The sequence below is a fragment of the Anas acuta genome, chromosome 5 (assembly GCF_963932015.1).
Source record: "Anas acuta chromosome 5, bAnaAcu1.1, whole genome shotgun sequence".
Taxonomy (NCBI): domain Eukaryota; kingdom Metazoa; phylum Chordata; class Aves; order Anseriformes; family Anatidae; genus Anas; species Anas acuta.
Genome location: NC_088983.1, coordinates 24,249,035 through 24,275,035, shown reverse-complemented (window position 1 = coordinate 24,275,035; position 26,001 = coordinate 24,249,035). Strand labels below are relative to the sequence as shown.

The window sequence follows — 26,001 nt, the reverse complement described above, 5'->3', positions numbered from 1 at the left end:
GAGTCAGGTGGCACACAGTGAGATTAAAACCTAACTGCACCAGCTGCATTCTTAACACACACACAGGATTCCTTAAAATATCCTCTGGCTTTACCAGTTGCTTCTGCCCGTTTTCCAGAAGCCTCACAGCAGCGTGCGAGCCCTGGAGCAGAATGCTGCCCCTTCCCAGGATCTCACAGGACCTGGGTTCAGTCGGGCACCCTGCAAGGCCACAGGCAGAGCTCACCCTTTCCCCTCTGCAGGGAGCCTCAGCGAGAGGCCCGGAGACCTGAAGCAGCCCCTCACCCCTGCACAGCATTGTCCAGCTTGATTCCCTCTGCACAGCCCAGAAAGAACACTGAGCAACAAAGCAGCATTTTTAAAATATTTTATTTATTATACAAACTATTTACAAAATCAGCTACTACAACCACAGGCTTCCAAATTTTGGCTGAACTCTGCCAGAAATTCAACAGAGGGAACTAGAATCTGACCTGTATCATCCACAGCTCCTGGTTTCTAAAAACATGCAACATGGTCTGCAGGTGCAGGCTGAAGCCAGACCCCAAAAACAGCTTCAGGAAACGTGGAACCTGTCTGACACGGTACCAGGATCCTAAAGCCTTCTAGGGAAGTGCCTCTATCAAGTGGGAATAAATAAGGATAAAAAGAAAAGTAACAAGCCTGTGTCAGATGAAACATGACCAGAGCGCATCCCCGCTGCCAGTGGTAAGGGCAGCACAAAAAGTGAACACACTTTTAAGGGTATAAAGCTAGAGACAAGTTTAGAAACATTGTGATGGATCCCAGGAACACGGGATCACCTAGGAGCCTGTGGAGACAATGGAGATGGGTTTAACTGACTAACAGCACCTGCACCCATCACAGTTCTGACTGCGCTTGTGTTGAGAAGTTCCTTGGCTCTGTACAGCCACTGAGAAGTGTGGGGTGCTGGCTGTAGGACAGTAAGAAACTTTAAGGAGCTCTTTCCAGCAGAGGAAGACTGCCCAATGTCCGGCTACTTCATCCTCAGAGTAAAGAAGTCCAGCTCAGTAGAAGGGAGGATTCCTGAGGAAGATGTCATTGGCAAAGTTGGCCCATACCTACGAGTCTGGAGATGTTCTCAGCAGGTGAGACTGCAAGACAGGGCTGCAAGGTGGGAAGGGCAGCAGGCTGCACCTCCCAGCAAACAGGAGTCAAGCCAAGCACTGCCACCTTTTTCTCAGCCTCTGGAGAAAGCAGTCAAGTGATGGTGCAGAGAAGACAGCAGCCACACCTGTACCGACCATGGAAGCCACCCACGGTGTAAAAAACAGCACTGTGCTCTCCACCCAAAGGTCAGGACCCTACAAAACGGAGGCTGCGCTAGAAAGGGGAGCACAGACACTACTGAAGTGACCTGTCAGAGCGCAGTGGTGGCACCTCTCAAGCTGGCAGTCTCCCAGCATCTCGGTGCCAGTGATGGAATGAATTCACAGGGCAAAGAATCCCCCTGAGTAGTCTCAATGCTCAGCTGGCTGCTTTTTGGCACCAAAATGGCTTGTATCTTTCTGTACAGAAGTAGCACACTCAGACCAAGAATGGCTAAGATGCTGCCTCAACAGAAACACTTTCTAGATATAGAATGTTTCCCCAAATTCCCAGTCAACTCAACTAAGCTACACTGGGAAAAGAATATACAGTTATCTTAAAAAATTCTTACTGTGCAGAAGTCTGCCTGGATCAGACTGAGGACAGAAGGGGGCTGAGGAGGATGAAGTGAATTTTTATCTAATATGGTGTTCTGAAGTTAGCTCAGGGGTGCCAGCTTGAGACTCTATTCTGGAAGAAATCCAGCCATTCCATAATCCCGTGAAAGCTTACATTGCAAGCAGCAGCAATACAGGTTTCTCACACTTGCCAGCATGCCTTTGACTCCTGATCTGAACTAAGAAACTGCTGGGAACTTAAAGATCTTCGTGAATTCTGCTTCACTGAAGAACCTATCAAGATTCCCAGGCGCCCGTTCCCTTTATTTCCTTGGGATGGCTGGACGGACTGCCAGCTTGGCACACCCTAATCGTGCAGGTCTGCCCACTCCTCTCCCCACAAGCCAGACAGTGGTGGGTGTGATGTACCATCCGTGCAGGCTGTTGAGTGATCGTCTGAGTGAAGTTCTAATTAACATTTCGTGCTGGAAAGCCAGCAGCCCTGAACGGGGCAGCAGGAAAAGGAGAGCTCAAGAAAGAAGGTAGGTAGGACAGAAAGCCAGCTGCTCTGCAGGCACCAACAACCCTCTGCAAACTCTGCCTGAAATGCAGTAAAGAGAGAGAAGCCTCAGGCTGCTGCATGACAGAGGTAGAAGCCAAGACCCTGTGGTGTGGCTGGGAGGAGGTACGGTGCTCTGCCTGGTACCATCGCCCCCACAACACAAGACCAGCGCGCATCGTAGCTGCTTAGCGACCTGCCACTGTTCCTACATCACATACATACCCTGAAGGTGAAGGTGGGATAGGCATTGGTGTTCAGCATTGAGGGATCACAGTCATGCCCATACCCTCTCTCCTGAGGAAGGAAAAAGAAGGCAAGGGCGTGGGACAGCTTCCTGTGCAACATCATTAATCAGAAACATTCAGCGGAGGAGAAACTCCTCTTCCAGTTCATTTGCAAAGGCTCATTACCAGCTGCTGCTGGAGAAGGACGCTTCAGCTGCTGGACCCTGGTGGAGGTAGTACAGAATCACTGTCAGGGCCAGCACTTGTGCTCTGACGAGACTGATCTCCCCTTTGGGTTGCTCCCTCCAGGGAGGGGTACTGCCCATTTTTCTCGGTGGCACGGGTGACGGGATAGCAGCATCCAGAGCAAGACGGAGAAGGAGAACCAGAAACCCTTCTGGGACAGGTGCTGGAAGGAGGGACAACCCTGCACCCTTCATGAGTGATGGAGTTAGATGAGCTGTTGGGGAGCATCACTGGGGGAGTTGAGCCAAGATGTGGGAAGTTACTAGGGCTTCCCGTGAACCAGGTTTCCAGCAGAGCTCCACACCGGTCTTCCCCCTTCTTCCCTGAGAGCTACGATCAAGGCAGCTCAGCACGCTGCTTGCACCTCACTGCAACTTCTGCTCATGTACTCTTCTTACAGACGGACGGGTGTACAGGGTGCAGGGATATCCTGTGCAGTATTTCCGTGATGAGCACACCACACTCCTGCTGCTGTTTCACACTGAACCAAAGGGAGAATGAAGGAAAGGAAAAAGATGAGGTCTTGATGACATATTTGAGATATGGAAAGGCCACGTGACATCTTCTGGATGACAAATTCCTTTACACAGAGTCTTTGCCCTGCCTTCATTACCCATGTGAAGGGAAGAACAAGTAATGGACTGAACCTGGGTCTTGCCACAAAGAGCCAGGAGGCTGAACGATCTCCTGGAAAGGGGAAAAAAATCACAGCATGCCAAAGCCTTCACAACCCTCGCTGATAGCTAGCTGCAGCATCTTGTGCACTTCTTCGTAGGAGTCATAAGTAGGGAGGCACAGCTGGTTAAAACTGTAAGACAAAAGAAAAATCCTATTCAGGCCCGATCTGAAAGGGGACATCAGCTGATTTTAGACGGGTTAACATACATACCCCACACATCAGCTGCCATACACTGCTTGCCCACCACAAATAGCCAGTGTCATTCCCAAAGCACAACGCAGAAAGTCTTACTCCTCCGGGATACTTACCAAGTGTGGGCTGTTGGCAAAGTACTGTGAGTTGGAGCCGCAATGATCTGAAAAGATGGAGAGAGTGCAGCAAACCCTCCCGGGGGCAGTTGGGATGAGCCAGTTGTGAACTGCAACAGCCTGGCCAGCTCCTCCTGTGTGAAGCTGGAGACAACAGTCCAAAACCACCTCATGACCTGTTAGGCAGCAGTAAAGGTAAGGTCAGCAATTCAATATATATAATATAAATATATATAAAATACATAAAATATGAGCAGGTCACAAGATGACTCAATTGATCTTGCAAGCTAATGCTTTACTAACAGTCGATCTGCTGTTTCACCAGGTGTGACAGAGGCAAGGATTACATAATTCCTTCTTAAAAGATGTCTCCTGCTATTACTTCCCCACCAAGTCCTTTCCCTTAAAATAGAAATACTTCTGCTTTCCTTAGAGATTTTAGAAATACCCATACAGACAACCAGGTAGGCTTACAATGGAGAAGCTCGCTTGCTTCTTGCACTATGCTGATCTTTTGCTTTTCCACATCCTCTGATACTTTTGCAGGAAGGTGGAGCCATCCCAGTGTTTACAGCTAGAACACTGTACTCCCAATCTCTCTTCAGCCTGGGTGTTTTGGCAGTTTCCTTTATTTTTCTAAATGAAGCTACTTCCATTCCCATCCTCCTCCCACTGGGAAAGGCAGGGAGGGATGGGAACAATTACAAGGCACAAATTTAGGCTACTACATCAGTAGTCTCTACCACAGCACTGAACTCCAAACGCTCCATGTGGGCTGCAATCATGATCTTAAAGCATCCCTTAGAGATAAGTGCACTACCATGAAAGTCTTCACTAGCAATAATTCCCACCATTTCTTCTTGATGTCCTGCTGAACTGCATTTAATTAGGGTTTTGTTGGCTCTTCTTAAAAAGAACGTGGCTGCTGGATTTTTCCTGCTTCCAACTGATTAAGAATCTCTGCTCAGCAAGGCTGAAGGTTAACCCTCTGGGGGAATCTTATTTCATAATGCTTGTAGTCATGCTCTTGACTCCCAGATCTCCCAGTTTGTCCTTCCGTAAGCCTGATTTCCAACCAAGAAAGCTGTTCCCAGTTTAAGCTGCCTGCTTCTGTAGTTGGGCTAATTGCTGACAGCAAACAGGAGGGAGAAAGCTTTTCACCTACCTTCTCACGGAAGTGCCAAGATCCTCCTACCACTACAGCATGTGCCTTGAAGTCACAGACACTGATATCTCCAGTACCACACATAAGCAACTGAAAGACGAGAGACTGCAGTCAGACAGAAGGCCAGAAAACAAAAACACAGCTACTGTCCAAATCATAAATGCTTAAAATGCTTAGAGAAGAAATGTTTTGGCTTTATTCCAGATCCAAAAGCTCTTCATTTGTCAGAGAGGAGGGGAAATAAGGGTAGAGATGCTTAGAGAGCCAGCAATTACCTCAAGTTCATTTTCATCAAAAATAGCCAGTAGATTCTCAGGAACTAATTCATTAAGACCTAGAAGAAAAGAAGAGAGAAGAGCAAGCAAGTGCTGGCCCCAAGGACATAACGGCAGAAAAGAGAGGGAAGCAGAGAGCATGTTACCTTTCAAGAAGTGATCTACCTCCTCCCTAACCTGATTGGCCAGCCTGTACTGTGCAAGCAGATTCAGATAAAAAATTTTATTTTCATTGGTTACGGGTACTTGAGCTCCTCCTGTCACCAGCTCAACCACCTGAAAACAGGAGAACACTTCACATGAGTGTGACCAGCAGCATTCCTCAAACCTGAACTCCCACCCAGAGTAAATCCTCCTTGCTAACACCTAGAGTAAGCTCAGTTTTCTGGGGTACACAATCCTCAGCCTCCCCTGGAACAGTTTGGAAGGAGTTAAACTGCCCCATGTTCAGGAACCGCCTCCTCACCTTCTCCAGCTGTCCTGTTTTACTATACTTCTCTTCAGCGAAGACCAGATCCATCTCACTCACATCATTGTTCAGTATGAAACAAACTTTTGATTTATAGAATTCTGGGTCATCTGTTTCAAAATACTGAGTGGGGAAAAAAAAAAGAAAAGAAGAAAGGAATGTGAGAAAGAAGAGGCAAGGGAAAAAATTACATACGTTGCTAGTGAGGACTTTGAATATGTTTCTACCACATTGATATTCCTCCTTTTCCCAGACCAAGCTTTACCTTGTAATGCATACGGAGCCCTATGATCTGAGCCAGGAAGGATCTGGTGAAGCGAGCTCGCACCAGCTGTTTGTAAGCACCTCCCAGGGATGACTCATAAAGACACTTTCCTACCAGGCGGCCGGCGAATTCATACAGTTTGAGTCGTACGCACGTGGGACGCACTGGATTCGGATGCACCTGTAAAGAGAAAACAAAATGAAATACTTGAGTACCAGACAAGGGTAGCACAAACAGTAGGTACAGGACCAGCTCAAGCTGCATTTCTCAGGTGTCCAAAGAACTTCAGGGTAATATCCTCAGAGCCAAGCAATAGAATTAAATGCCTGAGCCCGCCTACGAAGGATACAAAGTGGTTCACATCCACAGGTCAGAGGCTGTGTGAGAGCAGAAATGGATTCTGAAACACTCAGACCCAACAAAACCTCTAGAAGCTCTGATGCCACCTCCTCTTCTCCAGAAATCCATCCTTCCCTGCTGACTGGTATGGTGGTAAAATTATTGGTACTTAAGACTTGAGAGGTCTGGCTAAGAAGTTTATCCTAACTAAAAGAACATTCCTTTTGACTAAAGCTAGCAGTCGCTGATTGTTTCCAACCACCCACTTCTGAGCTAAGACAATACTGGATGTGCCACTCCTACAGGCTCCATCAGGAGCCATCTCCCCATATTGTCACAGCTTCACTGCTCGATTCCTTCTTCCGTCCCTCGCAGGGGTGAGTACTTGGCCTTGTTAGCTGTCCAAATGTTCTCTCACCACAACCATAGTAGTTAAAGCTTCTGTCTGACCTTTCTTAAAAATGTACTTGAATTATTACACATTTGGAGTCCCTATGTTCACTGGCAACCCTTTGCTGTTCCTCCAACCAGTTCTTTTGCATTTCAATGGGTTAAGATCATTCTGCAAAGCTTTGAGAAAGGCAGTGGAAGTGACTGGGCAGGCCTCCTATAAATGCATAAGGCTGCACACTTCTCAACTTAACAGCAGTATTATTTAGCCAGCAGCATGCCAATGTACAAAGTTTTGATTTGACTATTCAACACAGGAAACTGCAGACTCACCAAGGCCTGGTTGTTATCACTAAAGCGGGTGAAGAGTTGACTGGAGGTATCAAATAATGCCTTACAGATGAGCTCAAACCACTCTCTGCGTGGACCTCCCCAATCCAAAGCTACAAGATAAAACAAGTTAGTCATTCAGGGGTCATCAACTTAAGAGTTTCGTGCATGCAGCTCAGTATTACCTGAGATGAGAGCTCATCTCAATGAAAGCTCTGTAGCAAAAAGAAAGCAGTAGACAGGGACTCCAGAACACTACATTCTGCTCCCAAACAGAGTCCTGATAGACACAGTTCTACATTTTTAGGGAGCTCCAGGTCCCTATGTAGGGTAGGGATACACAGCACCAGAAGAATAATTCACTAACATCTGTGAGAAAGTGAGAGCTGGAAAGCTATGAAGGACAGACATGCTACAAGAAAACAGAATTGCAGACTAAGAACTCCACTGTCATTCCCTTCACTTCCTCCTCAAGTAAGTTCACAGGATAACTCACCTTCTTCATCTTGAAAAACCACTTCAAAGTTTTTGCTCCAGTCAGAAACAGAAAAATTTCGCGTTGCTTTAAAAGACTGAAAAGAAGAAAAAAGTAAAATAGCAACAGCTGTTACTGCTTGGCATCCTGCAACCAATATAAAATCCTGCTCATGTGGATGGGCAATTTAAGCAACACAGTACACAGGAAACACAATCTAGTACTCTAAAGTATAAAACGGAGAATTAGGAACTCCTAAGGTCTAATTCTTATTTGTTGAAAGCCATAGAAGCCAATTCCTCATCTTCTATTAAGAGAAGCAGAGAAGCATTATGCACAAAATACAACTCATCTCAGAACCAGTATGAGGTTTAACAATAGTCTTAGCGCAACCCAGATATATCCCTCTCAAGGCTGCAGTATTGTTTAAAGTATTAAAATGCCTGTGGGTAGGAGCAATTTCTGTAAAGCACTTTCAGCCCACGAGTCAGATTTAAAAAAGGAACCTCTCAGAGAGCATTAGAAAAATAGCTTGAAGGGTTCACTGAGTTCATACTTAAAGCAAGTCACGAAGCAAGAAAGTAACAGTCTTCCAAGTGTCGAGAACTTCCTTTGTCCCGATTCTGGATTCCAATTAAAGAAAAAAAAACGCTACACAGCTGTCCTCAATCATACAGTTAGCTTTGGCTTAGTTCATCTTCAAATAGATTAGAGCATCATGCTAGTCACTGCTTTGGGCTAAACACACTGGTCACATTTTTGTGCCTGTCAACCTTGTACATTGAAGCTTACATTTATTATTATGGCACTGAATTTGTTTCGTCTTGCTAGGCTGTAACACCACTGCTAATGACAGTGCAGGAATTTCCAAAATAGCAAGAAAAATAGTCATGGAAATACTGTTAGAAATGAAGTCATTTTCTATGAAGCTATTAACTGAAACTTAATCTTGTAAACAGTGCAAGCTTGTACGTGCAGAAAATATTCCAAAACACAGATTTACTGAGTGTAAATCAAGGGGAATCCCAGCCAGTCCTGCTTTCCCCAGAAATGTTTTTCCATCTTTATAACATTTCTGTTAGGAGACACATGTGGAAACAATAAGTCAGGATAACTGCCTGCTCTGTGTACACAGTATTTAGAATGTCAGTTAAGCACTGTATTATATGAATGTATCAGTTCAGGTCAGGTTCAGTGAAGACTCAATGCAAGAACTCTACAGAATACTTCACCGTCACAGTGAACCACTACAATCGATGCAATAGTTCCATGTGTGCAGCTAAGTAATACCTGACATGAGAGCTCACCTCACTGAATAGCTCTGTAGCAGAAAAACAGTAGACAAGGACTCAGGGACTCCAGCTTCTGTCCTCAGTTCTAGTCCAGATGAACTGCCTCTCTCAGAGCCTCAGGTCCCAGTGTAAAATGAGGACAGAATAGTACCAGCAGAACTCCTACATTTACTGGCTATGCACGCATTTACCCTAGACATCTCTCAGGGCCTGCTTTACTCTGACAAGTTCCTTAAAAAAAAAATATCAGAGCTGAAGTTTCCTCATTGCTTAAGAAATTGACCCCATTTTACTGGGCATTGAGGAGGAACACGGCATCCCACTTGTTACCAAACCTGAACACAAACGAGCTACCTTAAGACTTCTTTCTTTTTCCAGTGTCCAGCTGCCTAGTGGCATCCGCCTTGAAACAGAAGAACTTATCATTTTTAACCTGGTTGCCCTGGCACACATCAGTTTGGGTTTCTTTAGGCACTGAGATGAAGAAAAAGGCTGGAGAAAGCACTGGGCGTTAGTGAAGTGACCTGTACACTCACCGACTCCAGCAGACAGTGACGGCTGACCTTCAGCGTGACCTTCGAATGAGGTCTTTTCATATGCACCTGACGCAGCTCTCGCTGGAAGAAGTTCACTTTGTCCTGGAAGGTCTCTGAGCCTCCTGAAAAAGCCAAACATGAACAGCTGGCATGATGAAATACGTTCCCTGGAAGCACCACCAGTAACAGAAGGTGAGACTCCAGGAATCAGGAGTTGCCATCACAGGTCATTCAGTGCTCACAGTCTTCATTCCCAAACAAAACTAGCAGACAAGCACTAACCTCTCAGCTACTGTACCCACCCCCTGGCCCTTTACCTATATTTTTATGCAGGGAGCGAATAAAAGTGGCTGCCAAGATGTTCCTCTCCTTGCAGCTGAGCTCCACAGGCGGTTGGATCCCATCATCCACCACCAGCGTCAGTAGTTTGTGCACAGGGTCAGGACCCAGGTATGAAAACTAGCAGCAAAAAGATGTAAGAAAGGGTTTAATGCATAATGTAAAAGGCACAACACGTACGGCAGACAGCAAGACCACCTGCGCTCTCAGCCTCCCTCTGCTCACCCATGCAGACGCAGTTAACAGGAATAGTACTTCAAGCATCTGGACTCCAGTTGGGAGGCTGCTTCAAACCTCATTCCCTAGCCTACAGGCTTCACTGCACACCGTCACAGCATTTTAGCATGGTTATGAAGAAAACAAACAACGGAAATGCAAAAGGAATCAAGATTTTTGCCCAGAACTGGGACAAAAAGCAGAAAGGAGTAACACAACTGGCTCCTCCTCATAAATACTAGCAGAATTTAGGCACTGTTACAGCATTCCAGAATCTGAATTTTATGCAACACAATGTGCTCTGTGGGTGGAAGCCCTTCTCTCCAAAGGGAAAACAAAACCAAAAACAGACAGACTCTCAGTTACGAGGACCACCTCTTGTGGAAAGAGACTCACCTTTGTGCCAGGACATACTCTAAAGGTGAAAAGGCGCCACGGAATGATCTTCAGGTAGAATTCTTTCACTGAGAATTGCTGAGTAATCACAAGAAGAAGAAAATGTCAAAGGTCACGCATGCGTTAAGGGTATTCCCTGAAACACTTGAGGTACAGGACAAACATGGAAGTTAGGCTTCCCTCCAACCCCAGGGACTGGTTTTGGAAAAGTTTGGTGAAATCTTCCTGTGGTGTAATATATAAAAACCTTTAAAGTTGGCAACAGCATGCAGAACTAAGCAACTTGTTAGTAAGACTGTACCATGCACACTTATGATGCATGTGGAATACTAGCAAGGTACAGGTTATACAGCAGCAAGCCACTGTGCTCAGTAGAACATCACCAGTCTAATTGGAAGGTAAAAATTAAGTACAATTGAGATGCTGAATTCAGGACAAGATTCTAAGTGACAAAAACATTCTGGAAAAAGTTACATTCTATCTACCAGAACTCTTGCTACTAGTTCTTTAATACCTTGATTTTCACAGCCAAATAAAAAAAATTAAACCAAAAACGTCCTTGTAATTGCTAAATCCAGGAGATCTGGAGAAGTTTCTTTTACAGTGCATTTTTGCCGGAACAAATGGCTACCAATTGTGGAACTGTTGTTTTCTGGAGAGCAAGCTAAGATGAAATTTTAGCATCTTTAGAGAAAACACAAAACTAATTTTCTGCACAAGTCTGTTCTAGCTGCAGTGACTGGAAAAAAATGTTGATTGGCATTTTTCCACCGAGCAATTATGAGCAGAAACACCTTAAATAACAGCATAGGAACAGTCAGCTATTGCACAGGACAGATGCTCTATGTATATAGAGAGAGATCCAGGGAAACAATTATGCAAACATCAGAAACACATTCATAACTTTGTCATCTACAGGGAACCTGCAATAGTACCCACTTCTGGGGATCTTCTTTACCAAGCAATGCAACAGAAAAGACTACAAAATTCCAGAATAACCCTCCAAGGATGAAAGGATGCTGAGCTCATGAGGACCCAGCAACTCATTCTCAAAGTCAGTTCTTAGTGCTGAATGCTGCAGAGATTTAGAAATCTCTAGCAACATCCTCCATCCTACAACTGTTTCATAGTCCTCTCTCTGTCAGGAAAACAATTCCTGGATTAGCCATTTACACTGATACTTATCACATTTTCCAGAATGCTTTCAGATTAATAGATCAACAAAGTGAATCCATTAGTAGGATTTAGTGGAATTTTCTTTCTAATTTCCCTGAATGCTCAGAGACGATAAGAAAGGGTAATTGTTTCTGCTAAAAATCTTATTACAACAGGATCTTCAGCTTCCCTCGACTTGCTTGAATCATGTTCCTTCTACTTATACATCTGCCCTTCATACCCTGACCGCTTTTTTCTTTTATTTTCCCTGCAACATTCAAGAAATAGGAAAGATAAATCCATAAAATCCAGTAAGTGTCTTCCTCTAAGTTCAGGTCTAGAGGTATCAAAAACTGAGAAAGGGAATTGCTAGCCTGACCTGAGCAGAGCAAAGGAAAGGCAAAAAGGAAACCTATTGAATGATCAGTGACAAGATTCCTAATAGGCTTGAATGAGACCTAGACAAACACTGTTTCCTAAAGCTTCAAGGAGCATTTTAATATTAATCTGTTTGCTGTCTACCCACAGGCAAAACTTTTTTAGCCAAATTTGTGGCATGTAAATCTGGAGCCAATGCATAGGATACAAATAAGCAGTTCAGTTGTTGTGTTCCTTGAGCACTCAGAACTGGTACTTTTGTGGTCTTACCTTAGGAGACACATAGCAGTAGACTTTTTTAGGTTTCTTCACTTTCTCGGGAGTTTGGCTATCAGAGGGAGAATCTTCATCTTCATCCTCGGTTGCGGTAGAAGGACGGCGCTGGGAGGAGCTCAGGTGTGTTGGTGGAAGGTGCCACTGAGTGTTGGTGTAACTAGAAGCTTCATAAAGGTAGGCTTCAAAGTAAATGCTGACACCTGAGGTGGACACGTTGCGTTCTACAATATTCTTTTCATTCTCTGAAGGAAATGGATAAGAGTTGTGCAAATCTTAATGCAGCCCAGAACCAGAAAGTAAAGAACCCACAACAAATTATTAAATTATGATTTGAATTAACAGAAGGTTACAGATCCAGGGAAAAAGCCTGGTGAAGTGAAACTGATGAAGAGAACACTGGAGTGGGATGCAAAGATTACAAGGTAGTCATTTGTCTGCCCTGACTTCAGATTGTGAATAGTTTAAAAAACAAAAACCACCACAAACAACAAAAAAGCACATCGGTTTCATACAATGATCCTCATCCAAACAGCTCAACATACAATACACAGCTCACTTTCTGTATGGCTCAGATGCCAAGGACTAGCAAGCAGCACAAACTGCCTAATTTCAGAGATAACCCCCCCTGAGATAGGTATCAAGGCATGAATGGTTTTATCTGATGAGGGAGTAGAACATCAGCCTTCAGAGATCTCCCTTGTCGGCAACAAATTAATTTAGCATTTTTAAATGAATAGGCATTCCTTGAGCAATTAAGCATGGTTGGCCTGCAGAGATGCTACATTCAGCTCTGCTACACAAACGTGTGTAGCATCCTGCAAGAGAACACTCAGAGAATGAATACTGAGCAGCTCTTGACTCACCACTTAGAACAATGATGTCAAAATCACCATTGCTTATGGGCTGGTTCTGGTAGGAGATGCAGGCATGGAAACATCCCCTACAGTGCAACGTGAGTCGGAAGAACACTTGGCAAGTCTGCCGGTTGGACACCACAGACTTCTCAAACACAACGTCAGAGTTCTCTTCTTCTTGAGGACCCAGCTAGACAGAAAACACACAATGAAGAGGGCAATTCTCTCAGCTCACCCAGAAGCAATCGGCCAGGGATGGGGCTGCACTCACCTCATGGATGGAGAGGCTGTAATTGTGCTCATCTATCAGGGACACGGAATTGCTGGTGGGATTGTCATACTCATCTCTGGGAACTATCTGTAGGGTGTGCTGCTGTCCACAGGTCAGCACCAGAGTGGAGAAATGGCAAACAATTTTGGTTTTGGAGGGAACCACCATCCCTGAAGTAGACAATAACAGTTTAGAGTCAGAAAGAACAAAAGAAAAGCAACTAGGGGCACAATCCCCCTTGAAAATGGATAAAAATTCAACGTATTCTATGCCTTGACATTCAAAAAATCAACATATCTGAGCCCTAAAATGCACAGCATGGTGCACTGGGGTCACCTTGGGTCAGAATCTCAATACTGATAAAACAAGCCCAATTACCAGCCCTCTGAACTAAATCCTGTCCTCCACTCTAACCTTCAGCTCTAGAACTTGCTTTCACTGCAAATACAAAGGACAAGCCAGCTGACATCCAAGAAAACCTGCAAATTCAGTTTATCAAACAAACTTTAGCCTGAAGAATACCCAAATTAAATCTGAGCTCCCCCTTTCTGAAGGGGTATCTTAGCAAGCTTTGTATCTATTCACAATGCAATTTAATGGAGGTACCTTCAGTGAAAATGTGTCTGAAATATAAAAGATGCTGATGGGGGTCAAAAAGCAAAAGTAGAAGGAAAAAAATTAAAAAGGATAAAACAGAAATCTTTCTAAAGAAGCATATACTCAAAGGTAGCAACTGTTCCAGGAGCTCAAAGGAACAGAGGGGGGTATTCAAAAGAGGAAAAGCATCAAATCAAGACAGCATTTCCAGTTCAGCTTACTTTCACAAAAGGCATTCTCTGAGTACTAGATGGATCACGAAGAAATTATTACAAAACTGAGAACATGCCACAAATAGTTAGGGAGTTTAAGAAGAATGACTTATTCTGTAAGACAGCTTCTATTTAGTCATGTACTGGTAGTCACAAGTACGTTTTAATCACAGGTTATTGCTGGGATTTACACGTGGCAAGAAGATAACAGCGAAGGGTAACCCTTTCCCTGTCACTTATCTATTTTATTTGGAAATACGTACACCTAACTGCCTCCAATATTTCCATATCTACTTTTGGAATCATTACAGGGCCACCTAGGCCTTACCTGGCTGAAACACCTTGTAGTAGGGGCTGTAGGCCACATTCAAGCCACCGAGTTTTATAGAGATCTCGTATCTCCCAGCCCTGCGCACAGTGAAGGCCACTTTCACCACGTTGGAATTAGGCTCCTGAAGAACTTCCTGGGTTACAGGAATATCAATTGCTAGCTCCACATGGCAGATGTGAACTCGCAGCCCCAGAGGCCGGTGAGCTGGGAAAGGCTGCCCGTTTTTATAGAATAACTGCATGGGAAATGGAGAAAAACATGTCAGCAAAAATACACTGCACAGAAAGCAAGTCACCTTGCAACAAAGGGACAACAAGGCCAAGACCCCTAGCTCGGCACAGGAATAGAAACAAACAGCCAGCTCTGACACACAGGCTACGTCCTCCGGAACCAACAGGACACAAGGGGGCATTGAACAACCTCATTCTCTTTTTCCTACCAGGGTTCAAATGAGTGACTCAAAAAGAAAATGCCTCCAGGCGCTTCTTCTCTGCACAGTTAGTGTGTATCAGAAGAGAAAACAAGAGAACACACTGCCCAAAGAAAGAGAAAAGCAAAGCCATGTCCTTTCAGAGAAACAAGACTGTCTTGTCCATTTGTGCCCAGCTAAGCTCTCACTGAGTTATTACAGAAAACAACATGTTGAAGATGCTGACCTTAAGGAGCTTCTTATCATGCTGGTAAGAAGCATCAGCATGAAAAAGAACTTGTTAGACACAATCATTCAGCTCAATCACGAGTTATCCAACAGACAATTTTGGCACACCTTAACCAGTACTCCCTTGCATGTAAATAATTACATCTTGAAACCCTAAGTGTGCAGCTTGGTTTGCAGGATAAATCCTTCCTGCCATCAGCAGAAAGTTACCACTGTTCCCTGCATACAGAGGGGATACAGAGCCTGAAGGAGTATGTGTATTGACTGGCAGGGAGAGGAACCAGTGCATACAACAGCTACTGCTGGTGAATTAAGGACTAAGCAAACAGGAGATGAGTATGGTACACAGGCAGACTGCTGGAACTGCCGTGAGTGAGACTGAGTGAGCTGAAGGGGGTAAATTTAAATAGCAGGAACTAAACAAGTCCCTTTCCTTTCAGCTCTTTTTCACTGCCTGTCCTGGAGTGAGAACTGCTCCTCATACACCAAAAGCAGAAGGGTTTTCTCACCTCCCCAAGAGGGATGGGTACAGGAACCTAGTTGAACCTTTCTTACTTCGATACCCTTCTGGGTGGGGAAGGTGGGACAGAAAGCACACGAGCCCAACAAAGCCTGCTCAAACTTTCTCCATAAAGCTCCAAACCCTCCGCGTTCAGGCCCCTCACCAATCTCATTTGTATAATTGTTCCTTTTCCCCAGACTTGGTCTTTTGGGACTGGGGGGAGCAGAAGACACAAACAGAAAGCTTTCCTACTCTTAAGTTACATCCAGCTTGTTTCCCCCGTCCCCCACTCTCAAAAATAAACTGAAGGCCCCACCCCTAACTCAGACCTCTGTCCCTGCCCCCAAAGATATGTGGAAACAGAAATATTCCCTTACGTGCACTCGGAAGGCCATGCTGTGGCCCACCTCGTGGGGGTCCTTCCAATCCCAGGAGATTTTGCAGGACCGGGGATCCAGGTAGTTGCCTCGCACGTAGTCATAAATAGTTCGCTCCCCTCGGCGTTCCCGGTCCTCATGCTGAAGGAAGCTGACTATACGTGCGGCAAGCTCAAAGAGGAACTTAATGGTGAAGAAGAAGGCTACCACAAACACTGTGATCCCACCTGCAGCAAGGAGAGAACAGAGGGTGGTTGCAGTAGTGTGTCTGAGTCTGGCACGGAGGTCCCACCTTCCCCAGCCCAAGACGACGCCTTTTTATTAACGACATTCTAGTCAATTGCGAATTAGATGTTCAAGGCAGAAGCTATTGTGCAAACATTTATGGCTTGTGTTATGCTAGAAGTTAGGTTAGAGAATAACACGTCCCTTGAAACACTGCATATGACTGCAAGTAGAGGAGAAATAGGTAAAGGTGGTACCGAGTCTCAGCTATGGCCAGCAGATGCCCCAACAGAAGCAAGGAATTCCCTCTGAGTTGCAAATTAAAACTACAAAATATTCCTTTACGGGAAACAGTCAGGTAACCACACAAGCCCTGCACATCACATTAAGACTGGATTAAGAAGCATCATGGAGGCAACAACCCTGCACTAGTTCTCAGGAGAAAGAGTAAGGGAATGGCTTACAAGTGAGGTTGATGGAAGGACTTTGGGAACAAGAAGAATGGAGAAGGGGCAAGTCTGCCAGGTGGAAGGCACAATGCAGGGTGACAATAACTTCATGTTTGTTAGGTAGACTCTAAGCTAACGTGAAAGCCGGGGCTTTCAAGAAATTCCTCTAAAGCCTATGGAGAGGTCAACAAATACAGTGGCAGCCTTTCCTTCACTTACCAATAATGTAAAACATCAGGTCCCTTCGGTGAGACACACAGCCGAGGATCACAGCTGCATCTAGAACACAAAATAGGCCAAGTCCAGTCCAATGACTCTTCCTCACACACATTGGCCTAAATTTTATCTATGATTCCTCAGACAAATACCTATCATCCATTTTTCCTCTCCAACTACATCCCTAAGGCATTATTCCAAAAGACTGAAATACACAAACAGCACAGCATGCTACAAGGAACAGTTCTCTCACCATTACAGATTCAGGGATCTAAAAGGAGAACAAATTATCCTCAGAAACCAGTGACGGTGTGCTCTGGGTACTGCAATAAGGGGCTACTTTTTGCAGGATCACCAATTTCAGCAACAACATCTGAAAGCCACTCACCCAAACTCTCACACCTACAGGAAGCAAGTCACAAGTTTCTACGCTACCATAAAAGCACAAAACAGAGCCACCACCAAAATGGACAGAAACTGACCCTCAATCAGCAACCTTAGAAAAAAGGAACAGAATAAAAGGGTTGTGGACAAGACCAACCCTACTTGTTCAGAACAAAATCTTCCTAGGGTAGGGCTAATTTTTTTTTTTTCACCCTATGCCTCTAGTACAGAAAGTACAAATAAGTATAAATGCAACAAAAAACAGTCCACCTGTATTTTTCTACTCATTTCTGCAAAGCAAAACCTCTCAGCTGAAACTCTCCCTGATCAATATGCAAGCTAAAACCTTGGTTCTGCACACTGTTAAGATGACAGCAATTTTTAGAGACACCGATCTAGAATCAAGTTCTCACTGGGGGGCTGCTAAACAAACATGTAGTAAAAAGACTACGCCCAGAACAACGACATGCTCTTTGGTTGATAGGACATAGCTGGCAGATGGAACAAGCAGCAGCAGCAGCGATGAACGTGTGTGACAATCAGACAAACGATTTGGCATACACTGATGCATACAATATAGCTCACCATGTCACCAGTCAGTTAGTGAGAAGCTACATTGTGCATTCAAACTGCCTTTTTTTTGAGCAAACACAAAAGGGGAGTTATTCATCGGTCATCTCAACAGCAGCAGCAGTGGATGCTAGCATGCAGAAAGCTTCAATGAGGCACACACACACGCACCCTGCCACAATGGCCATCACTTTCCAGCCCAACAAATCCCCTCTGCTGCCCTCCACGTACACTCCATCCCTCTGACTGAAGAGCAATCACGTACCTTTATACAACTGCCCATGTTCTAAAAGCCAAAAGGAGGGTACCCATTCTTCAGCATCCTTTTTCTTTGTGCCCAACACTGGGGCAAGCGTCAGCAAGAAGAGGCCATAGAGAAGTTTATCACAGAAAATGAAATTCCTGGAATTTGCATCACAGAATCACTGCTGAAAGGCGAGGACCTGAGCACAGCAATCTCTTCCTCTTTGTGGAAAAAGGTTGTTCTGCAACGCTGCTTCTGGTAGCCTGTGGTTTGCTAGCTTCCCTGGAAAAGGAAGAAAGAGACTTAAGTGAGATAGATCTCCCCATTGCTGAGGACAAATGTAGCAACTAGAAACACGTGAGAGGCATTGCAAAAGTGCAACCAGATGTCAAATCCAAAGAAGCAGTGCTGTGAAGATATCAAGGTCAATCGGGTGCGAGGCTTCAACATGCCCCCAGCATCCACGTAACTATCTCATTTCATAGGACCCCCTGAAACTGGCAAGTTCAATATTAGAGGAAAACAAAAAAAGAAAAAGCACCACTATAACATGTCCCTGTAGGCTTCATTGAGCTCCTGGGTTTCCCAGAGCAGCCAGGAAGCTGTGTGCTATTCAAGAATAGCTCAAAAAAACAGGTACCCCTGGAAGGCCAAAAAAAAATGCCACAAATGCCACAAAATGCCACATTATCACAACCTATTTTTTCCTATGTCTAGAGCACTACTTACAGGCAAGCAGAAAGAAGAAAACAGGAAAAAAAAATAATAACAACTCTGAAAGCTCTTGGACCTTTGAGCAGATAAGACAGATTTTTGCCACCGGTGTTTTAAGCCTTCAGAAAACTGTTTAGCTCATACGGCATTTCCATCTCAGCAGCACAACCCACTGAACTGCCGTTTACTGTCAGTACTGAGATTTAAATAAAATCTAACAGCAAGAATTGATGCAGCCCACATAAAAAAAAAAAAAAAAAAAAAACAGGACGTATGCCAGAAGAGAAGCCACAGAGCCTACACAGTTGGTACCTACTCATTCAGAACCCAGATTACGTAAAGGAGTGAGAATGAAGCAGACCCAGGCAGCTCCCTGAAGTGCCACCTCCCCTGGGGATGTGAGTGCCGTGCTCCTCCTGCCTGCCACACCACTCCTTGCTCCCTGCTCTCCTACCTTCCTCCTCCGATGTCTCACTGCTCTCCATCCCAACAATCACACAGAGCCACCTGCATTTGCATGCTGCCACTTGGGCTCTAAGCTTTCCAACTCGTAGGAAAGCCATCAGGTTTTTGAAGGTGCTGCAGAAGAAGTCAGACTCACTCTGTCTTTTCCTCCCCCTCGCCTCAGGGAAAGTCCCACCCACTCAGCTATTTTCTCCTTTCCTCTGGTTGAACGAACACGTTGCAGTCCCCAGGGGCACAAGTTCTTATTTCTCCTCTTAGAGGAGGCTTCAGGTTTATAAACTCTTCTCTCTGTATATTTAGAATCACAGATTAGCAATTTCTTTGATATTTTAGTTCTTATCCAAAATGTCATTGAAATTCACAGTCTTTAATGCTCACTTGCCTGTGCCACAAGTGCCTGGCTGAACCTCTGCTCCTGCCTGGCTTGGTGGTGAAAAGTGTGCATCTCCTCCCTGCACAGCTGAGGAATTTCACAGAACCTCTCCACGGCTTTGCAGTCTGTGAGATCTCCCAGCATCTCACAGCATCAGTCTCTTCAGGTCACCAAAAAAGCAGCAACACGGAAGTGACACTGTGGGTTCACCTACTCAAACTATTTCTGCCTCAACCCATAACCCTTTCCCTTCTGAAAAAAACATGCTACAAGCGACAGCCTCTCTCAGGAGAGGAGAAAAAGACCTGCAATTTCAACTACAAGGGTTTCTGAAGTCAACTAAAGCCTCCTGGTCGGGGCTGCAGAATTTCAGAACAACCCCCTGTGTCCAGCAAGCTGTCTCCTTCAATCAGCCCAGCAGCTTCTCCTTTTAATCATCTCAACGTGAAGCGATAGGCGAGGTGCCAAGTCAGGAGGCCAGCAGAGATGAAGAGGCTGTGGCACAACCACGTTCCCTCGAGCACATGCGCTGGCAGCAGCTTTAAGGATGCTCCTGCAGCTGGGAAACATTGGGTAAAGACCCGAGCCGCTAGGAGCTGGTGTTCAAGACAGGTTGCAGCTCGCTTAGCAGAATGCAGACCCAAATTAAAATAGACTCTGTGCTAAGAACTGCCACAAGCTGGGAAACTAACTCAGACACGCTGCAGCATAAGGTGCCATCCTAGCTGGGCTGAAAAACTGCTGAATTGACCTTACAGATCCCGATCCAAGGGCACGGCAAGCAATGGTCTCCTGCCATCTGCAGGGAAAATGGGGATTTGGAAAGCTTCATCTCAAGGAGAAACACTAGGAGAGACAGCATGGACCCATAAGGTAAACAATACCAGTGCCATTGCTTCTCTTGAGGCAGCAAGGAAAACAAGGCCAGTAACAGGAATAAGTTTTGTTTGCTTTACTGTTTCTGCAAAGCCAAAGGAACACAAGGCAAATCCCCTGGAAAAAAAAACAACCAATGTGTTTGTACATAGAGGGGAGCTATAACAGTGATGGCACATTTATGGGAGCCAGCTGGGGGCATGCTATAAAGGACAGATTTACTCAGCTCCTAAAAACCTTCTATGCCTCTTGGAGTTTTCCTGGTGCGCTGATAAATCTAACACTTTTTCTTCTCTCCCTTGAGAAGCTCCAGCATTAAGAAGAAAAATGGTTTATAACCCTTTCTGTGGTTTGATACCGCCTCAGAGAATTCAAGCTGAAAGCACTGTGCTTGCTCCTGAGCAGGACATCCCCTCCATCCAGGTGTGCAATGTCCAGCACCACCAGCATCTCGTGCCACACACAAGGCAATTTTCCTTTGAATGAACAGAATTGGTATTTTCTCACATTAATGGAAGTGTGCACGAAAGAACAAGCAGGAATGCTGATGGGAACTTGCTTTAAAATACACAGAAGACTGAGGAGTCAGCTCAAAAGGCAGGGAGCTGACTCCTGTATCAGCCACCAAGGACAAAAGGCGCAATGACAAAGGTCTGTACAAGGTAAATCTGCCGTTCTCTCTTCAGGCCTGGCACTTACCACACACACACTTACACACAACCCCAATGAAACACCGGCAACAGAAAAATGAATGAATATGGGTGAGTTCTGCCAGCTGCCTGAGGGCTTTTCACCCCAAGGGTTGCGAGTTCCTCCCCGAGCAGAGCGAGCCAGCCGGGCGGCAGCTCTCAGGCCAGCCTCCTGGGGATGATGTCCCCTTTCCTCCTCCACCGCTTCCTTCCCTGTGAGCCCCCCAGCTCACCTAGCAGCGCCGGCACAGCCCCACCAACCTCATCTCTTCCCCCAGCAGTGAGCTCTGGTCCATCACCAGCGTGGTTTCCTCAACCAACTCCTCGCAGCCTCACTGCTGGACTCTCAGGCACGTTCCCAGCAGGGAAGCTCTCCAGGAAGAAGCCTGCTCAGGGGCTGCAGCCACACTTTTTCCATCCAGAACCACCTGTATCTGTGTGGCACCAGCAGCCACAGCTCCTGGCTAACCCAGGGACACACAGGAGGGAGTTGAGAGCGGCGAGGCCCGGCTCCCCTTTCCCTGCACCTACAACCCAGGCACCAAACCCCCCCTCAAGGGCTTCGCTCCCTGAGGCTCTGAGGCTCGGGATACAGCAGCGGGGCTCCTTGGGGAGCCCTCCGCAACCCGGGGCCGAGCTGTGCAGCACGGGGACACCCGCTGCGGGGCTCCCACCCCCCGGTGGCCCCCCCCGGGGACGAGCCGCACGGCCCCGGCCCCGCTGCGGGCAGCCCCCCGGTGCCGCAGCCCCCTCCCCGCGCTGGTTACCGAGGGCTCCGGCTCCGCTGCGGCGGCTCCCGGCTCGGCCTCCCCGGGAAGTGACGGCGGGGCCGGCCCTGCCCGGCGGGGCGGGACACGGTGACGCTGGGTGGAGGCGCCGGAACTGGTGGTGGCGGTGGTGGCAGCATGGTGAGGGGGGACATGGGGTGAGGGGACCGGGGGGACAGCGGGGGGACAGCGGGGAGCCGTGCCCTGCTGACGGCGGCCGCGTCTCGTTGCAGGGGAAGCAGAAGAAGGCGCGGAAATACGCGGTGATGAAGCGCATGATCAGCCTGAGGGACCAGCGCATGTGAGTGCCCTGACGGGGATGGGGAGATGGGGATGGACATGGGGACGGTCCCGGTGCTGCTGGGACCCCTCCGCTGCCCCGTCCCCCAGCGGTGCCCCCGCTTCGTTGCAGCAACGAGAAGGAGCGGGCGAAAGCCCCCGCCAAGAAGAAGGAGGAGGACCCGAGCGCCATCAAGGAGCGGGAGGTGTAAGTGCCTGCCTTCGCCCACTACAGGCTGTAGGAGCTCATCTCCTCGCTCACAGCTAACTGAGGCGATTCCTTGTCTTCCCCGCAGCCCCCAGCATCCGTCCTGTCTGTTCTTCCAGTACAACACGCAGCTCGGGCCGCCGTACCACATCCTGGTGGACACCAACTTCATCAACTTCTCCATCAAAGCCAAGCTGGACCTGGTGCAGTCCATGATGGACTGCCTCTACGCCAAGTGTGAGTGGTGGCCGCGCTTCTGGGCCGCGTAGGATGTGCCCTGTCAGCCTCACACCACTGGTTGAGGGCAAGAGAAGCCTTGAAAAAAGCTACGTGCTGTAGTGAGCTCACAGAGCTCATTCTTGATGGCCTACAGTAACTCTGGACCAGCCCGTGGTAACCCCAGAACCACCCTTGGTTTCAGTCAGACAATTGCCTTAAACACTGATCCACCGTTCTAATACAGACTTTTAATGTTGTCTTTTTTTTTTTTTTTTGCATTTAGGTATTCCGTGTATCACAGATTGCGTAATGGCTGAAATTGAGAAGCTAGGACAGAGGTACCGTGTGGCATTAAGGTACGTGCAGGGTGTTCCTCTCTGTTTCTACAACTTAGTATTCTGATATAAAGAAATGAAAAGGACTTGCCATGATGGTGCTATTTTACCAGAAGGATTTTAGGTCTTGAACTGCGTTTTGTTTCTCTGGGTTTATGAGATCAGTATTACAGGTTCAGCGAGAGCTTAACATTGTAGAGATCTTGGAACCCCACTAACAAGTACTAAGAAAAACTTAGGCAGACAAATTGCATGCTGGTTTTGCTCCTCATTACGGTTGACTGCACTGTATCATTTGCTCCATACCTTAAGCCCTTGTTTTGAGTATAACCTGCTGCATATCACAGAAAGAAGTGTCCCTGTTCCTCTGTATGGTATTACAGTACACTTCTCCTGGTCTGATTGCTGTGATGCTGAATGTACGTATCCCCACAGAATTGCCAAGGACCCTCGGTTCGAACGCTTGCCGTGTATGCACAAAGGAACCTATGCTGATGACTGCTTGGTACAAAGAGTCACTCAGGTACTAATGTTTCTGAAAATTCCTGAACCGTGCTGGTTACTGATGGCTTAACTTTTCTGCAAAGTAACTGCAAAATCTTGTGAAGGGGCAGTTTCAGTCCTTAGCACAACTTTCTACGGAGGAGTATCAAGTCTTCCCCAGGCATTCTTGTATAAGACAGCATCAAGAAGCATCCAGTACGGGAAAGTTGTTGGCTGGAAAGGCTGGACAGCTTTTAGATGTTTCTCGGAATCTGTTCTGGTGAGAAGAAGGATATTATGCCTATGGAATAACCAAGAAATGCCTCACTAAGGACAAACAGCCCTCTTGTGTTTACTGAGCTTACTGAGCTGAGGCTTTTGCTTGGCTTTGTCTGTTGTGCCAGTTCACTAGTAATGAATCTGACTTGCCTCTTCTTTTCAGCACAAATGCTACATAGTGGCCACAGTGGATAAAGAGCTCAAGAGGAGAATACGAAAAATCCCAGGAGTGCCCATAATGTACATTTCCAGGCACAGGTAAGGGACCTCTGACATCAATGCCAGGCTCAGTCATTGTCTGACAAGGACTCTGTTGCCGTGTATTTCTTTCCTGCACTGTCTATAGCACAGGTTGTACTAAAGGGCCTAGTGTTTGCACAAAAGTAGATGTATAGCTGCATGTGGGAAGAGACTGGTTGTAGACCTGCTTTTATTGCAGCCTCCACATTCACTTGCTTTTATCTGGAAATTTGTTTCCTTGAGGCCATTGTTTCCATAGTTCAGTGCTGCTTAGCAGCAGCAGCATCAAGGCTGTCAGGCAAGTGCATTCTACAGATTTTTGAGGAAACGTTCGTGTTCCATGTTCTATTTGGAAACTCTGTGTACCCTCTGCTAAGAAACTGAATTTGCTTTTTAGCTAAAAATCAAACCAACTTGGAAAGACACTAGTGCAGCAATTTCAAAGCAACAGATTTTTCCCAAATGTGCAAGCACTGGCTTGCTTTAATATATATATATTTTAAATACATATACATTAGAAGCAGTGATCTACTGTAACAGCATTTGCTTAAGTTTGTTTGCTGTTCCTTCTGAAGTGCCTGTTGTAAAGCCTAGACTAAGAGGACTTTACTCATGTTCATTTGTCATATACACTGTTTAAATATCTCTTGTGCATAATTACAACACGGAAGTTTTATCTTGCATAGAAACTATGACAAATTGTTTCAAAGTAGGGTAGATATGTTTGATAGCATGGTAGGGAGAAGAAATGGGATGTGCAGAGAAGACAGTCAGTCTTTGAATGAGATGGGAGAGACACTGGGAGGCAGGTGTGCTAACAGTGGAGAGAGTCTGGTAATATGCAGACAGAGAGCAGAATGTCAGAAATGAGGAGGCAAATTGCTAAAATTGCATAAATACATGGAGTTCAAACTGATCTGTACCTAGAATGTGATTAGGAGATTTTCTCTCAAAATATCTTTGCCCCTACTCATTTTGCCCTTGAATCCCAAGTCAAATGGACAAAGTTCTGTTCTGCACAGTGGGTTTATTCTTAAAGCCTAAGGCAGATCTTACAAAAAACACTCTTTTTTTACTTCTCTGGGGATAGTAACTTCTTGAGATACCTGAGCTCTAAAGGGTTTGAGGTTAAGGCTGAGGGTAATCTTATGAAATCTTTACATTTTTCTCGGAAGTAATGCTTTTTCCCTCTTTATGATCTGAGCTGCAGATAGAAATGGAACAGAGCTGTTTGCTGTTCAGTCTTCCTGTAAGCATTTTGCTGCACAGGGAGGGGAACAGTATGGATCAGGTTGTCTTCATACATTTTCCCTCTTTCTTTTGCAGATACAATATTGAGAGGATGCCAGATGATTACGGAGCTCCTCGATTCTAACCTCTCCAGCCACACCATAAATGCCAGGACTCTGAGCCAGGATAAGGGTCCTTCTGTTCCCAACCCTCCTGCTTTCTTTTTTGCTGGGACCCTGCTGACAGGATTGTGGGTGATACTGGACTGACTTCATAGCCTTGACCCTCTAAGAAAAAGCTATTTGTAGGATGCTTTTTTTATTCATCCTTGTTCTGACTGCACCTGATAACCTATAGCTGGGAGGAGGATATGGGAACAAGAGGACTCTATGGACAAGAATATGCCTAACTCCCTCTTCATTTTCGTGTTGGGATTATTTAAAAAGGTGATTTTGGCATTCTTAAATAAATATAAGTGATGGTCCAACTATGACTGAGAATGGAACCACAGAGGTATTGGAAGTTTCATATTTCTGCATCTGCAGCAGCATGAGTATTTCCTTGTAATACTCCCTCACATCTGTCCCACAAGCAAATTGGAGGCTGCATTCTGAAGAAAAGCCGTCAAGTCTACACCAGTAGGCTGCCTTCTCTGGACCAGTGCTCTGATTTTTTTTTAATTTTGGGTTGATGGGCTTTTATTCAACTGTATCTCAATACATTGAGTGGAATCAAGTTGTGTCCTGCTCCATGTTTCCTAAACTCAATGTATCCTTGTTCATCTAACCCTCACTTAGGTACTTAGTGCATTCTTAATCTTCTTACCAGTGGAGTTTGTACTTAAGGTATAATGGCATCATCTTGCAGCATATTTTTACTGGATCAGCCAGCAGCCCAGCTTTTTTGCTTACGGGCAGAGTGATGATGAGGGTTGTTGGGTTTGGATGTACCTCTCCCTCTTGATTGCTTGGC

General features: G+C 45.9%; 2 protein-coding genes across 2 annotated transcripts; one reads left to right on the top strand and one right to left on the bottom strand.

Annotated features, from left to right (window-relative positions):
• Window positions 1-352: 352 nt before the first annotated feature.
• Window positions 353-21,877, bottom strand: AREL1 (apoptosis resistant E3 ubiquitin protein ligase 1). The gene is made up of 20 exons (XM_068683220.1): window positions 21,757-21,877; window positions 17,894-18,154; window positions 16,678-16,737; window positions 15,785-16,011; window positions 14,245-14,482; window positions 13,108-13,277; window positions 12,846-13,026; window positions 11,977-12,224; window positions 10,174-10,251; window positions 9,540-9,681; window positions 9,223-9,344; window positions 7,416-7,491; window positions 6,923-7,032; window positions 5,861-6,040; window positions 5,593-5,718; window positions 5,273-5,402; window positions 5,127-5,185; window positions 4,852-4,941; window positions 3,687-3,862; window positions 353-3,507 (listed from the first exon to the last, which is right to left on the bottom strand). The coding sequence occupies exons 3-20, from the start codon at window positions 16,691-16,693 to the stop codon at window positions 3,405-3,407; spliced, it is 2,472 nt and encodes an 823-aa protein (XP_068539321.1). The 5' UTR covers window positions 16,694-16,737; window positions 17,894-18,154; window positions 21,757-21,877; the 3' UTR covers window positions 353-3,404.
• Window positions 21,827-25,764, top strand: FCF1 (FCF1 rRNA-processing protein). The gene is made up of 8 exons (XM_068683221.1): window positions 21,827-21,897; window positions 21,990-22,057; window positions 22,169-22,243; window positions 22,332-22,480; window positions 22,746-22,818; window positions 23,233-23,320; window positions 23,723-23,817; window positions 25,126-25,764. Exons 1-8 carry the CDS (start codon window positions 21,895-21,897, stop codon window positions 25,172-25,174), a joined length of 600 nt encoding a protein of 199 aa, XP_068539322.1. The 5' UTR covers window positions 21,827-21,894; the 3' UTR covers window positions 25,175-25,764.
• Window positions 25,765-26,001: the final 237 nt, after the last annotated feature.